Source organism: Felis catus, chromosome D4 (genome assembly GCF_018350175.1).
Source record: "Felis catus isolate Fca126 chromosome D4, F.catus_Fca126_mat1.0, whole genome shotgun sequence".
NCBI classification, from domain to species: domain Eukaryota; kingdom Metazoa; phylum Chordata; class Mammalia; order Carnivora; family Felidae; genus Felis; species Felis catus.
The window spans coordinates 55850193-55866583 of NC_058380.1; the positions used below are offsets into that span (position 1 = coordinate 55850193).

A 16391-nucleotide genomic window follows, 5' to 3' on the forward strand; every position below is an offset into this window, starting at 1 on the left:
AGCAGGGCAGGGGCAGAGAAAGGCAGACAGAATCCGGAGCAGACTCCAGGCTCTGAGCAAGCTGTCAGCACAGAGTCCGACGTGGGGCTCGAACTCACAAACCGCGAGATCATGACCTCAGCCAAAGTTGGATGCTTAACCAACTGAGCCACCCAGGCGCCCCAAAATTTTTTAAATCATAAAATTTTGTAAAAAATCAGACTATTAGATGATACCAAAAGTTTACTATGACTTAAAAATTTCTGCAGACAAGGTAGGAAAGGGACATATAAAGCCAATATGGACCAAAATCTTTAGTTATTGTTGACTAAGAGGGAGTATACATATGGTTCATTTAACTACTCTCTCCACTTTTGTCTAAGTTTGAAATTGATCATAATTTTGTTTTATTTTATTAAGATTTTATTTTTAAGTAATCTCTATACCCAACACAGGGCTCAAACTGACAATCTTGAGATCAAGAGTCACCCACTCCACCAACTGAGCCAGCCAGGCACTTCCAAAATTGATCATAATTTTAAAAGGCTAGAAAAGGGAATTATAATTAAAATCTGTTAGATAATTCCAATCTTATTTTGACTGTGCCTGGCAAATCAGTACACAGTTTTGCCCTTCTCTGATCTCTGGATATCATTTACCTTTGCCCTATATAGTATTTTAGTGAGTGACAGTTTAATGAACAGCCAAGATAGTTGGTGGTAGGATATATAGTGTCTACATTTTTTTGTGCTTAATAGCACTAATGATCAAAAATTCTGTCAATACGCAGTGTTTATATGGAGAACAGTCACAACTGCATGTAACAACGTATCAAACAGTGGCATCTGGCCAGGTGGCAGACCTGTAACTCTTGACTAGGAGTTGAGAGTTTGAGATCCATGTTGGGTGTAGAGATTATGTAAAAATAAAAGCTTAAAGAAAAACAAGAGGTACCTGGGTGGCTTAGTTGGTTAAGCATTTGACTTCGGCTCAAGCCATGATCTCATGTTTCATGGGTTCGAGCCCCATATGGGGCTCTGTGATGACAGCTTAGAACCCAGATCCTGCTTAAGATTCTCTGTCTCCCTCTCTCTGCCCCTCCCCCGCGCTCGCTCGTGCGCTCTCTCTCAAAAACAAACAAACATAAAAGAAAAGAGAAAAGAAAAGAAAAGAAAAGAAAAGAGAAAAGAAAAGAAAAGAAAAGAAAAGAAAAGAAAAGAAAAGAAAAGAAAAGAAAAGAAAAGAAAAGAAAAGAAAAGAAAAGAAAAGAAAAGAAAAGAAAAGAAAAGAAAAGAAAAGAAAAGAAAAGAAAAGAAAAGAAAAAGAATAGGGGCACCTGGGTGGCTCAGTCGATTTCAGCTCAGGTCTCACAGTCCTTGAGTTAGAGCCTCGTGTCAGGCTCTGCAATGACAGTTCAGAGCCTTGGAGCCTGCTTTGGATTCTGTGTTTCCCTCTCTGCTCCTCCCTCACTCATGCTTTCTCTCTCAAAAATAAGCATTAAAAAAAAAAAAACACAATTAAAAAAATGGATCAAGCAAAATGTCAATTCTGGGAGGTCATCCACTGAACCAAAGTAACATCGGCATATTGCACTGTGTATCTTGATTTTAGAACCCTGGGAAAATTCAGTCACATCTCTAAAGAATATGAAATTACATTATTAAAGTGGCTTAATGACATGCCAGATTAATGAATGTTGAGAAATGATCACTAACATAGGGTGCCTGAGTGACTCAGTCGATTGAGAACCTGACTCTTGATTTCAGCTCAGGTTATGATCTCACAGTTCATGAGACTGGGCCCCACGTCAAGACAGAGCCTGTCAGGCTCTCCACTGGCAGCAGGGAGCCTGCTTGGGATCCTTTCTCTGCCCCTCCCCTTCTCTCTCTCTTGAGCTCGCTCACTCTCTCAATATAAATAAACTGAAAAAAAATTTAAATAAAACCAGTATTTCTATGAGTAAAACACATCTGTTAAAGTCCAACATAGAAGAATTTAGTAACTTTTTGATCAGAACTTCAAGTTTTATATTATTCATTTAAAGGGCTTTCTTGGCTTATTTGAAAACAACCACAAAATTTCCTCAAAATTACATGAATTCAAACAATTCATTCATAGCCATCAGTAAACAAATCAAAAAACTACACAAGATCAACCATTCTTTCAGAGTACACTGCCATGCCTTAGTGGAGAAGTAAGTATACCAATAGCTTCATCCTTCTTCCAAACACAACCATCTCCTTCCCTGTTATTCTGTCTTACCTCTGCCACGGGTTCGCTTGCCACGATCTGAATGCTTGTCCCCTTGACTGCAATCAATTCCATTCTCTTCGCCTCTAACTATGGAAGAAAAGAGCACCTCTTGTATATAATCGTACGTATGAATTATCAAAGGCAAGGACAAAAGAGTTTCACCAAATGGATCAGAAAACAGGAAAAAACAAAACCAAATAAAAGTGGATCAAAAACTGAAGACAGTGGGGCACCTGGGTGGCTCAGTTAAGCGCCTGATTCTTGCTTTCGGCTCAGGTCATGATCTCAAGGTTCATAAGATCCTCACATCAGACTCTGTGTGCTTGGGATTCTCGCTCTCCCTCTCTCTCTACCCCTTCCCCATTCGTGCTCTCTCTCAAATTAAACATTTAAAAGAAATTTTTAAAGACTGATGACAACACATCTTGTTAAATTCATAACTGAAAATTCTGTTGGGAAATTAAAATGATGTACCACTTTTTCTTTGTTCTAGTTGAACTTGGCCCTCCCCTAAAGCAAGTTTGCTTCAAAAAAATGCTTATCCAGCTACATAACACACCAACATTGGCCCACTGTTTATGTTCAAAGCCTAGAAAGTCACAGAATAGTGAAACAGCAATACCAAAGAAATACTGAGTTGCTAGAAAAATTACGTTGCAGACCGGTTTTCTTAGGATGCTATCCAGAATATGTCAACACAGTCTTGTCTTCTCCTCATCCCCTTATTGGCATTAATGACTGTATAGAATACAGAAATTTCATGAGCAGTACTGGCACAGCTTTCTCTCATCTCTTTTCCCATGAGTCACTGGTGTTGTCCCAAGTGCCTTTTTTGGCTACTCCATTTAAATTTGCCAAACAACTCCCTGAGGCACCTAGGTGGTCTGGCTCAGGTCATGATCTCACAGTTCATGGGTTCGAGAGCCTCACATTTGTGCTTCACCACAGATCCCACTTGGAATTCTCTCTGTCCCTCCCCTGCTCGTTTTCTCTCTCTAAATAAATAAACTTAAAAAAAAATAAAATAAATAAATTTGCCAAATACCTCCCTCAAATCCCGATCTTGATGCCTTTGTTCTTCCCCATAATTTTCACATATAACATCATTAAAATGCAATATTCCTGCAAAACATGTTACTTCTCACTCCACCTACATTACAAGTTTTAGGAGAGCAAAAATTTGTTTTATTCATTGCCCTATGCCTATTAGAGTACCTGCCACATTGTAGGTAAACATCTGTGGAGTAAATAAACTAGCAAACGTCTCTAAGATGATAATATTAAATATTTACCTTTTATTCACTCAAAATTCAGCTATTTTGGTATGGCTGCACAGCAGGTAGTGTTGTTATGGGTAAATAATTACAAACTCTGGATCAAATGAAAGAACAGTGAAAATCTTTCCTATTTGACAAACGTTTTATCAAACCCTTGCTTATATGAGTATGTGTTAAGTGGGAAGAATAAACAGCATCATCTATCAGGGAATGAAAAACCTAGTTTAAAATTTGAAGGTACACCTGGGGTGCCTGGGTGGTTCAGTTGGTTAAGTGCCCAACTCTTGATTTCAGCTCAGGTCATGATCTCACATTTTCTGAGTTTGAGCCCCAAGTCAGGCTCTGCACTGAGCCGGCTTGGGATTTTCTCTCTCTCTTAAATAAACATTAAAAAAAAAAAAAAATTAAAGGGTTCAATTGACACATAACAGAAAGCAGTCTTAAGAGACAACACAATTACCTACAGCTCAGGTTAAGGGCTAACATGGAATTGCATCAGTTAAAATTCTAATGAACTACTTAGTTGTAGCTCATTAAGTGTTAACTATAATAATAAACACTGCATTGAGGAACTAGATTTATGGGCATTCACTGGATCACTTTCAGCTTTACGGTGTGCATAAAAATTTTCATAATGAAAAACTGAGAAGAAATGTACTTACACTCTCTCCCACGATTGCCACCTCTTCCTTTCCGGTTGTTATTTCCACGTCCACGATTTATTTCTCTCTCATTTCTCTTCTCTCTATTCTCTTTGTTCTCTGAACTTTCTTTTCCAAAATTCTTCTTCTTCCCCCCTACAGTCTCCCATGAAGTCTACCAAAGATAAGAATGGTCAGAGTTGTCGTTCAAAGTGTATACACTCATTAAGGGTATGCACATGTATTTTTCAGACCTAATTACCCATGCCTTGCAACTCACTTGCCTAACATTTTAAATCTTATCCTCTGATGATAAAGACAACAAACCTCTTGCTAGGCTCCTATTGCTATATACAGCATATATACACACACACACACACACACACACACACATATATTTATGCTATATATGACAGCAACTAGCTGAATTAACATACTGTGTGTTGTCCCCCCACAGAGCCTTTTCCTGTGCTTTAAGGCTTTTACCTGTGATTTAAGACTAAAGTAACTGATGTTTCCCCAATTTCCCACACAATGCCATCCTCACCTTTATCAGTAAGCCTTAAACCTATTAATAAATGGATTTGCTCAAAGAATACAAAATTACTTTTAAATACTCGATAAAATCTCAGAAAAACAACTTGCTCTATTCAGTTAACCAAAATGACCATCTAAAAAAATTTAATGGTAGGCCAAAAAAAATTTCAAAGTACCCAAAGATAGTGTGGAGCCCAAGCCTGCTTCAGAGCCAGTCTGTCTTTCTGCCCCTCCCCCACTTGCAACTGTGTGCGCATGTGCACTCTCTCAAAAATAATTAAACATTAAAAAAAAGTAAACTACCCAAAAGTTCAACTTCAAAGACCTGTTCTAATGAGAAGTCAAATTATTTATATAACCTCCCTTCTCTGCCTCTCCTCTAATAGTAAGAAATCAGGGGCGCCTGGGTGGCTTAGTCGGTTGAGCGTCCGACTTCAGCTCAGGTTATGATCTCACAGTCTGTGAGTTCGAGCCCCGCATCGGGCTCTGTTCTGACAGCTCAGAGCCCGGAGCCTGTTTCAGATTCTGTGTCTCCCTCTCTCTCTGACCCTCCCCCGTTCATGCTCTGTCTCTGTCTCAAAAATAAATAAACGTTAAAAAAATTGTTTTAAATAATAAAAAAAAATAATAGTACAGAAATCAAATCAATCATATATATGTAAATCACTGAGAAAAGACCGCTATGTTCTTGTGAAAGTGAGTATTAGGATATCAATAAAGGTATTTTACTGAGAAATCCCAAAACTGGACCATTTGTTTCTATTTACTTTGTCATTATTTAACTCATTCTCAAGAGATCTGAAGTGATTCAATCCCAAAATAAGAGCATAACTTTATTAAGCTTAAAAAAAACTTAGCAATAAAAGGAAATTACTAACAATGTATATCCAAATAAACAAAAGCACTAGAAATTAATCAACTAAAATTAAAGAAACATAGAGGTGAATTATTTCCAAAATGGTGGAGGCCAGAATTAAAACCTTTTTTTTAGAAGGAATTTTTCTAACATCTAGAAACCTCTGCTGAACCTATGTATACTTAAATATAAAATCACTGGATATGGAAAAAAATACATATTAAAACAAGTAATTTTCTGCATTTAAGCTTTGATAAATATTTTTAAAAATCAACAATTTCAGCATAATAATCAGGTATATTCGCTTCTGATGAGTATGCAGCTATTTTAACCTTCCTGCAAGTCTATCTGGGAATAATACTCAAACTTTAATTAGTTCACAGCTTTTGACCCAGCAAATTTAGTTCCAGGCCTTTATTCACGGGAAATAATTTTTTAATTGTGCAAACATTTATATGCAACAGTACAAAATGGCGGGGGGGGGGGGAGGGCACAAATATCTAGCTTAAGAGACTATCTACTCTAGAACATCTATAAAGGGAAGCCACTTAAAGAGTAGCCACTTAATGTAGTCACTTAAAGAGTTATCCAGGTGTACACAGAAAGAGATCCATGACACAAGTGTAGCCAGCTATCCAACAAACTGTATAAAATAGGATTACATTTTTTTGTTCAAATGGCAGCCCATGCATATACTGAAGAAAGTTAGGAACAGTTATTTAAATGAGGGCATTAATCTGATTTAATTTCTTATTCTGCACTGCTTTTTTAAGTAAACAATAAAGCTTATTTATTCCAGAAAATAATTCTGCATTGTACAAACTCAATTTATTATGTTTGCTAATATGAATAAACAATATATATATATATATAAAAGTATCTTGTTTGTTTATATATATATATATATGTATATATATGTATATATATGTATATATATGTATATATATATATATATATATATATATATATATATATGGTAGAATCCTGTCCTCTTAGGTTAACAAGAGAAAAAATTACAGAGGTCCTAGAAAATTATACACAGTAGAGTCAGCACAAGTTGCATATGTATACAATTTATAATGTCTTTACATGGCCAGACCTAAAGGTACTCAATCATTATAAAGGGGCATACTTTGTATATAAAACATTTGAGAAAAACATCTGAGCCCATTTCATTCAGCAAAGGATACCCATAAGCAAGTCTTGGCTTGTGAACTCTACAGAGACTGACAAGAACTTATTTGTGAGGCAAAGTAAGGAAAGCAAACTTAAGGGGCAACTGACCTAACACCACCGTAAATGCTAAAAAGAATATCTCTCATTTGACAAAACAGTCCATGAGCATGCACACAAGCTTTCAACATGAACCAAATTGATTATAAAAGATTTCAACAGAACTTCTGACAACCTTTGTTATCTGTATTTTGCCACTACTTGTAGAATAGGTCTGAAGAAACTCTAAGAGGGATGGCCCTCCCAGACACATTTACAAATCAGAAAAGCAACTTCCCAGGCCAGCTAATTAAAATTCACTCTCCCACCTCCTATTTGCCAGGAACTACACAACAAACAAATTACGTGGAAAAGAAAAATACATTAATGCAAAAGACTGATTATTTCAAAAATATTCTGTCACTCAAAATAGCATTATAATGAAACGAAAGGTTTAGTATTTATGATCATGTTTAATGTTTTCTTTTGCAACAGCTACTCTTCTGTGAGAAAGACACTCTTCCTTAAGAAAAGCATGGACACTTCCACTTAACATTTTTTTCAGAGAAAAAATTTGGATTCAGAAGATCCTGGCCCAAAATAAGGTTAGCCAATAGGACAAATAGATTTGTTTGCATTCATGATTTAAAAAAAATTTTAATGTTTATTCATTTTTGAGAGAAAGAGAGAGAGCACAAGCAGGAGAGAGGAGACACAGAATCTGAAGCAGGCTCCAGGCTCCAGCTGTCAGCACAGAGCCCGAGGCGGGGCTCATGAACCACGAGATCATGACCTGAGCCAAAGTCAGAAACTTAACCGACTGAGCCACCCAGGCGGCCTTTAGTGGTTTATTTTAAATGTTCTTGCTCCTACCAACCCTACAGTGTTTACACTGTCTAGCACCCCAGTCCAATAAATTCTACCCCAGTCAGGGGAAGATATTCCTTACAGCTGGTTAGCCATGGCTGCTGCAGACAGCAACCAGGTAGGTAGGTTCTACTATCAAAGAAAAGATGTACCACAGCATGATCCTAAACAAACGAGGGTTTCAAAAGGACTTTCCCTCTGCCTCTTCTCTCAACAGCCTTCTCATCTCTCAACAAGCATAGACCTTTTGTGTCTGTATTCAGGCCCTAATTTTGCTATTTTCTGATATGTGAAGAAATCAAACCAGATCTGACCCCACTTCATGATTTTCAGGTTCAAGATAACCAAAGATATATTCTTTATCATTCACCCCAGTACTAACTCCTTTGGGTTCAGTGCCAAATGAGCAGAGGAAGTAAAGCTAACTAAAACAGAGAAAAGGACATTTAAGATTTAAAAATTCACCCAACTACCACAGAAAAGGAATAAAGTCTGCTGGAGCTAACGGCAAGGCAACACAAAGTAGTCTCCTGGCCTACCTGTACCGTAAAAAAGAAAACAGCCCCTCCAATTAACAATTTGGAAATATTACCTTTATTCAGAGTAATTTTTTAAATATGTAAATAGGAGGACAGTTTAGCCTTTCAGCTCATTTTGAAAATAATAGAGATGGGGCACCGGCATGGCTCAAATGGTTGAGCATCTCAGTCTACATTTCAGCCCAGGTCTTTATCTCACAGTTCATAGGACTGAGTCCCCCGTTGGGCTCTGTACTGACAGATGGGAGCCTACTTGGGATTCTCATTCTCATTCTCATTCTCTCTCTCTCTCTCCCCCTTGCCCCACTCACGTGGTCTCTCAAAATAAACATTAAAAAAAAAAAGAGGAAAGGAAATTAACAGAAAGCCATTCTACACTGCAACCATTAGCAATGTGGTAAACACACTCCCTAGAAAACATAGGCCTAAGTGTCAGCAAACAAAAACTATTCAAAACTTTATTTCATCACTTAACATGATGTATTTTCCCAACAAACTGACATATTTGGTAGCTCATCATGTTGACTAGTGTTATCTTGAATGGAATTTTACTCACAGATATTGCTATACTCAAATAGTGAAATATTTTCCCAATTATCTGATTTTTATAATTACAAAAAACTCGTTCTGCTTATTTTATATTAAAGATAACACGTTTTACTTTCAAACAGTTCATTTTTATATAGCCTATCCTTAAAAATGAGAACCTGACTAAACTTGAACAGACAAGGAAGCCATTTCTGGTTGCATTCATTTTTATACCCCCTTTAAGGTGCATCATTATTTGTTTTAATCTGCTCTGAAATGGTTTCAATTCCAAATACAAATGAAATATTGTGCAATCTCCATGTAGAAATCAAAAGATTAAGGCTAACAACTGCCTACTGTGGCTTTAGTTATATCCTTCCTAAAATAAAAGGGATGAGCTTTAGTGTGCTTACACATCCTCAAACTTTACTAAACAACAACAAAAAAAAACACAACAACAACAAAAAAAAAACCACACTTTGTTTTTTCCTTATTTTATCTATCTGTCAAAATTTGTCTGTAGAATATTCACACATAAGCAAATAGATATACCAGCAAATCCTGGTTTTCTGTTAGTCTAGAGATATAAGAAGTAGTAAGAGGTGACGACTGAGATGAAGAAACATGAGCAGTGAAGCCAAGAGAAGTTTTTCAGGTGGTGAAAATGTCCACAGGCCCAGAGAATTTGGAAACTGTGTAAGGCTGGAGTAGATGACCAAGTTCTCTTTCGAGTCTTCAGATTCTACAACTTCATGAAGAAACCATATATAACAAAAACAGTCATTTCAGGTTAGTGTTCTTTCTGGTCTTAAAACAAATATGGAATGGAACCCATAACCCTCTCCACCCCCACCCCCAAAAAGGTGAAGTTCAAAATGCAATATGGAATTGGAGACAAATCTTGGCACTGCAAAACAATAATAATTAGTAATACTTACCGTGTCTGAATTCCCTTCCAGCAATATATTGATAGCTTTGTTCACATCTCCATTACAGTCATGTAGAGCCACTATGCACTCATCCTGATTTTTCCCCGTCACTTCCATAAGCTATCAAAATTATAAGGAAATAGTTAAAGGGACCCCAAAATGGCACTTAATATTAATTTTAAGATTCTTCTAGGGGCACTTGGGTGGCTTAGTCAGTTAAGTGTCTTGGTTTCAGGTCAGTTCGTAATCTCATGGTTCATGGGGTTCAAGACCCTTGTCAGGCTCTGTGCTGACAGGGTGGACCCTGCTTGGTAATCTCTCACCCTCTCTTTCGGCCCCTTCACTGTGTGCACGTGAGCTCTATTATAAACAAATAAACATTAAAAAAAAAAAAGATTCTGGGGAGCCTGGGTGGCTCAGTCAGTTAAGCATCCTACTTCAGTTCACGTCATGATCTGACAATTGAGTTCAAGCCCCAAGTCAGGCTCTGTGCTAAAAGCTCAGAGCCTAGAGCCTACTTCAGATTCTGTTTCTCCCTCTCTCTGCCCCTCCCCTGCTCACGCTCTGTCTCTCCTCTCTCAAAAATAAACATTAAAAAAAAAGTTTTAAATAAAATAAATTTAAAAAAGATTCTTCTATATAAAAATAAAAACTACACAGTCCATCCACATGAAGATGCCCTCCTTCCAAACTCTGAGCTTATAATCCAAGGATAGGTTTACCTGCTTTTTGTAGCCATTCATTGTCTTTTTATAAGTACAGAAGAGCCAAACTACTAATTAACCCTCCTTCAAACTGACCAAGTATCAGATTATTAATCAGCAGCGCACACATACATATATACCAACATTCTCAGCATATTCAGAGTCAGCTGACTACTCTCTTAGTTCAATGGCCTGGGATTTGCAAAATTCTGAACCAAACAGTAAGTGGACTATACATTTCCCAAAGACCAGCTGTATGTGGCTACATTAACAGAACATCCAGTCCAACTATTTTATACAGAGAAAACATTCCCTATGTGGTCTATCACCCCTTGGATTAGAACACTCCACATACATACTAAGTTGCAACACCTAAAGTTCTCACAAATGAAATTCTATAGCTATGACCAACTCACTTCTAGACACAGTACTTTCACAAGCAGCTTCAACAGGGCACTATGTTTGAAGTAATCAAAGAAATCCCGATACATTCTCTGTAACAAGGCAGATTAAGCTAGTTAACATTTTCATCACCAAGTATAATCACAGATTAGGCACAACACAGGTTTCTTAATTACAACTGAAATGTATGATTTACATATCTGTTGTGTTTTACATACATATAACTGTTTTAGTGTGTACTACCTGTTCAAAATGGTATGACCCCAACATCTGAAGTGCTTTCTCTAGGGTCAAAAAACTAATCGATAGCAAAGCCTACCTGGAATCTAGGTATCTTGATCTCATAAATACAGCTCTTTGCACTATACCCTCTCTCTCTGATTTCCTCTCTGCTTTACACAGCTAAAGTTCTACGCACTTTACAGCTTTCCAGTGCTTTGGTCTTTGGATATCTACTAGTGTCAGTTTTAATCAATGATCTGTTTTGTTGTTTTGAATGTTTACTTATTTCTGGGAAATAGAGAAAGAAAGCACACACATGGGAAGGGAAGAGCAGAGAGAGAGATGGGGACACATCATCTGAAGCGGGCTCTGTGCTGACAGCAGAGATCCAGATGCGGGACTCGAACCCATGAACTGTGAGATCATGACCTGAGCCATAGTTGGATACTTAACCAACTAAGAGACGGAGGCGCCCCATCAGTGATCTGTATTAACACAATACCTGCAATATGCCTGTGTTAAGATGAATATTAAGTATCAAAATTACCCCCAGTGATTGAATTAGTAACAGACTGAAATTTAAACTTCTAACTCTGAACTCCTGGACCAGTGCTCTTTTTTTTATGTATCTACTATGCTATTCATATAAAATGCAATATAATATGGAGCAGTATGTCTCAAACCGTACATAAATCTCCTTCCAGAAAAAGAGTTCTATAATTTTTAATAAATTTTTTGTGGCTTTCTAAAAATATTACCAACAGTCTAACAACAGCAACTATAAGTAAAAGCAAAGAGTTTACATAGTAAAGGGCAAAATAGTTTGTTAGGCAGGAAGGTAGGCATGAGCGACCTTAGATGTCCAGATGAAGAACTCTAACTGAGAAGAGTCAGGGGACCACCCCATTCCACCTATCTAGCAGTGGGTTTGTGGTTAAACATCCCAGCAGAGGAAGATTCAAGTCTGTTGTGCTTGTTGCACTTGTGTAGAAAGCAGATGTTTGTCCTTATCTGACCTATGTCTCTAGAATACAAATAATGTCATGGTTTCCTACAGGTGCAGGCTTCAAATACATCTTGGGAAAGGACCTGCATAGTTGGATAATTATTATATAATCCAGGTCTGTCACTCAAATGTTGCAACCTTAGGATTTGCCAAAAAGAAAAAAATTGATGTTAAGTCCACACCCCGAGTTTCCAAGGCCAACGTCTCTCTTGACTGGTCTGTTCCTCCAGTGGAGTATACTTTACTAAAATTTTGTTTTGGTTTTTTTGTTTTGTTTGCTCTTCTGTAATTCTTTACCGTGGCTGCAAAAAGAACTGAGACTTCTTTCTTTTTCCATCTAACTTTCAGTAACAAGTTCACTATGGGACATTCACTCCAAGAAACAATTACTGGTAGACCTCTACCAAGGGATGGAACAAGAGAAGTGTTACAGCTTGATTCTAGAATCTTGAAAGAAAAAGAAGTCTTAACAGGAAAGAAGATTTTGAGATTAAGATTTTATTACCAAAATGGCCTCTCAAAGTTCTAAGTGAAAACATCACCCTAAAATTTAATGTTATATTTTTCCAGCCTATGTTTGGAAGCACAACCATGTTGAAAGAGGCAATTCAGTTCTTCTTTTTTTTTTTTTTTTTTTAATTTTTTTTTTCAACGTTTTTTATTTATTTTTGGGACAGAGAGAGACAGAGCATGAACGGGGGAGGGGCAGAGAGAGAGGGAGACACAGAATCGGAAACAGGCTCCAGGCTCTGAGCCATCAGCCCAGAGCCCGACGCCGGGCTCGAACTCACGGACCACAAGATCGTGACCTGGCTGAAGTCGGACGCTTAACCGACTGCGCCACCCAGGCGCCCCCAGTTCTTCTTAACATTAAACAAAATTTTCTGAAAACCTGCCAAATACTAAATGTACCTTCTATTCACAGGTATAGACAATGTCAATGTGCCTTTTCAGAAATGTCTACCTCATCGTTGACAACACTAGTAACTATGAAGACTCTACTGCCAAAATAACAGTATAATTTGCCAAAACATACCTGTTTAACTTTCGCTTCAAACTCTGAATCATTTTTATCGAAGATCACTTGAGCGAGACGCATCTGTTCAGCTGTTGCCTGAAAAGCACACACACAACTTTTAAAGAGTTGAGCACACAAAATAGAAGTTAGATGCCAAAATATGCCGCAAAAAGAAAAAAAGCTCTCAAGCACTACAGCACTATGTAACAGAAATACTGATTAACTAAGAAAAAAAAAAAAAGGACTCTGAATTTAGAGCTCTAAAATGTATACAATCTGTTTCCATAAGCCAAATTAGCATCAAATTAAATGGCATAAAGGTCCCATTCCTTTGGCCAAATGACAAAGTTATTATTCATCTCAACTGGCCACGTGACTCATTTAAATTTTCTTTCCCTTGAGGAAAGGGAGTGACAAGTACTAGAGAAAACTGGAAGAACAAGAAGCCATGGCAACTGCTAGACACAGGCTTAGAACCAGCCTGGCTGTCAAAAAAGAAAAAGAAACTCTGCTGTCAACTCTTAAAAGGTATCTTGGTCAGTACTGAAGAGAAGGGCTATATTTATCTAAATAAAAATTATGTGCAAGGGGGACGGGGGAAATGCCTGTGTGGCTCAGTCAGTTAAGTATCTGACTCTTGATTACATCTCAGATCTTGATCTCAGGGTCATGAGTTCAAGACCCACGTTGGGCTCCATGCTGGGTGGGAAGCCTACGTGGCGGGGGGCGGGGGAAGAACAGCGCCTGAGTGGCTCAGTTGGTTGAGCATCTGACTCTTGATTTCAGCTCAGGTCATGATCTCCCAGTTCATGGGATCAAGCCTTGAGTCAGGCTCTGTACTGGGAGTTTGAAGCCTGCTTGGGATTCTCTCTTCCTCCCTCTCTGCTCCTACTCCACTCTCACTCTCTCTAAATAATAAATACAGAGAAAAGAGAAAAAGAAAAATAGAACAAGGAGCAAAACCGATGAAAACACACACAAAAAAAACCCTAGAGAACAAAGCACAATTGCTATCTTGTTTCAAAACTAAAAGGCACAGAGCACAAAGAAAATGATACAATACATAAAACAACACCTAAGTTTTTCTAACTCAGAAATAAAAATGAAGACTATACACAAAGAAGAAACATAATAATAAACGTTTAACAGTTAATGTTTCAAGAGAACTAGAAGGTGAAAGGGGAAAATATTTTAAGTAAAAATTTAGGGGTGCCTGGGTGGCTCAGTCAGTTAAGCATATAACTCTTGATTTCTGTTCAGGTCATGATCTCACAGTTTGAGTTCAAGTCCCACATGGGGCTTGGCACTGGCAGTGAGGAGCTTGCTTGGGATTCTCCCTCTTTCCATGCCCTCCCCTGGCTCACTCACCCTCTCAAAATAAATAAACTTCAAAAAAAAAAAAACTCATTTTATACTCAAGTGTGAAGGGCATAAATTGTTACCAGCACCTAATCACAAGGGAATATTATTCCCATGAGCCTTTCCTCAGGAATCAACAACAGTATTGTCCTTAGACAACCAAAATGACTATAGACATTGACATACGTATTTTTTTAATTGTTCTTAATGTTTATTCATTTTTGAGAGACGGGGGCGGGGGGGGGGGGGGGGGGGAGGGGCAGAGAGAGGGAGTCACAGAATCTGAACCAGGCTCCAGGCTCTGAGATATAAGCACAGAGCCTGTTGTGGGATTCAAACTCATGAACTGCAAAATCATGACCTGAGCTGAAGTCAGATGCTTAACCAACTGAGCCACCCAGGTGCTCCTAAGTATTAATGGTGACTGCTGAGCATATACTCACTGTAAAAAAAAAAGGGGGGGGGAGGGCAAATGATATCTCAAAGGGAGAAAATATGCTGTACAACAGGTAATGAACAGAGTATATAGACACAGTATAACTAAAAAGAAGACGACTGGGGATCTCTGCAACTTCCAGATGTGGCTTGTCAGCTAATTTAGGTCCCAAGGGTCCCAAAGGCTGTACCCTGAAGCAATGGATGCACAAACCTATCCTTCAGGCTGGCACTGGCTGCCATATTATCATATTTACACTTGAGGGCCACCTCTATCAAGTAAAATATGATTGTAGGGATATTGGGGTGGCCTTGTATTAGGCCTGTCGTATGGAAAAAACATGTAGTAACTGTCACATAGAACAAAGAGGCTAAGTCCTGTCACCTTTATGATAGGGACTGCCTGTATTAACCTGTACTAAATGTTGTTGTTGGGAGACAGAACTTGGCTTTGTTTTGGGAGCCTCCCATCTCCTTCAGATACCCTGCCAACATCCTATATTTTCAACCCAACATGGGGCTTTATCCCACAACTCTAGGATCATGACATGAGCCAAAAATCAAGTGTCGGATGCTCTACAAACTGAGCCACTCAGGCACCCCAATTTCTTGATTCTTATTAAGCAGTCCTGTGATTATTTTTTGTTTTGTTTTAAGGTTTTTAAAAAAAATACACTCGGTTGAGGAGTCAACTTCGGCTCAAGTCATGATCTCAAGATTTGAGTTCAAGCCCCACATTGGGCTCGCTGCTGTCCATGCAGAGCCCGCTTCTGTCTTCTATCTTCTGTCCATCTCTCTCTCTGCCCCTCCCCATCTCATGAGCTCTCTCTCAAAAATAAATACACATTAAAAAAGAAAATACACAATAAAAGTATTCAGATACCACAATCTACAACTTACTCTGAAAAGGTTCAGGGGAGACGCTATGTGTAGTTTCTCCTTTGTAAGAAGGAGAAAAAGATAAAGTAAACATGGTAAAAATGTTAGCATCTAGGAGATCTGGATGCAGGATATTCAGGAATTAGGTGTACTACTCTTGCAACTTTTCTCTAACTCTCAAAGCATATTTTTTGTTTTGTTCGTTTGTTTTTTAAAGTGAGATTCAAAGAGACTGAAGTAATTCATCTAACTGGTAAAGTGGCAGGCCCACTCATGGTCTTCTCTCTTATCTCCCTCTAGTTTGATAGGTTATCTCAGAACACCTCTACCTTTGGACATTTAGAATTGAGTAATAAACATCTTACAGAATAAAGTTTTCCCCCCACCCTAGGTTGCTTCCCTAGGAAATACTTCCTAGAATGGGAGAATGGGATTAATGGATAAATGAACATGAACACAATTTTATTCACACTGCTTTGCGAAATTCTCAAACACATTTTTATTTTTTATTTTTCTCACCCCTCCCAACCCTCATCACAAATTTTTAGAAAGGAAAATTGGGAATTTAAGGGCCTAAGAATCTTCCCTACAGCTCAGTATGCAGTTTTTTCATCGCATTGCATAAAATGAGCCATCCCCAAAAGGCCCATGGAGAAACTAATGACAACTCTTGAGAGGAAGAGAGTCCCCTCCCCTAGTCTGGAGACTGATTCACTGGATATCAGCCCAAGAAGGTTACTTGGGTCTA

At 38.1% G+C, this 16391-nt stretch overlaps 1 protein-coding gene across 8 annotated transcripts in view; it reads right to left on the bottom strand.

The window, feature by feature from the left end:
- Positions 1-16391, bottom strand: part of UBAP2 (ubiquitin associated protein 2) — a 111352-nt gene that overhangs the window by 61855 nt on the left and 33106 nt on the right. For all 8 annotated transcript variants that reach the window (XM_045042953.1, XM_006939219.4, XM_006939218.4 and 5 more), the window contains 4 exons: positions 12989-13066; positions 9628-9738; positions 4172-4325; positions 2242-2319 (listed from right to left, as the gene is read on the bottom strand). In XM_045042953.1, the coding sequence (XP_044898888.1) occupies positions 2242-2319; positions 4172-4325; positions 9628-9738; positions 12989-13066 (421 nt within the window). The remainder of the gene's footprint in view (positions 1-2241; positions 2320-4171; positions 4326-9627; positions 9739-12988; positions 13067-16391) is intronic.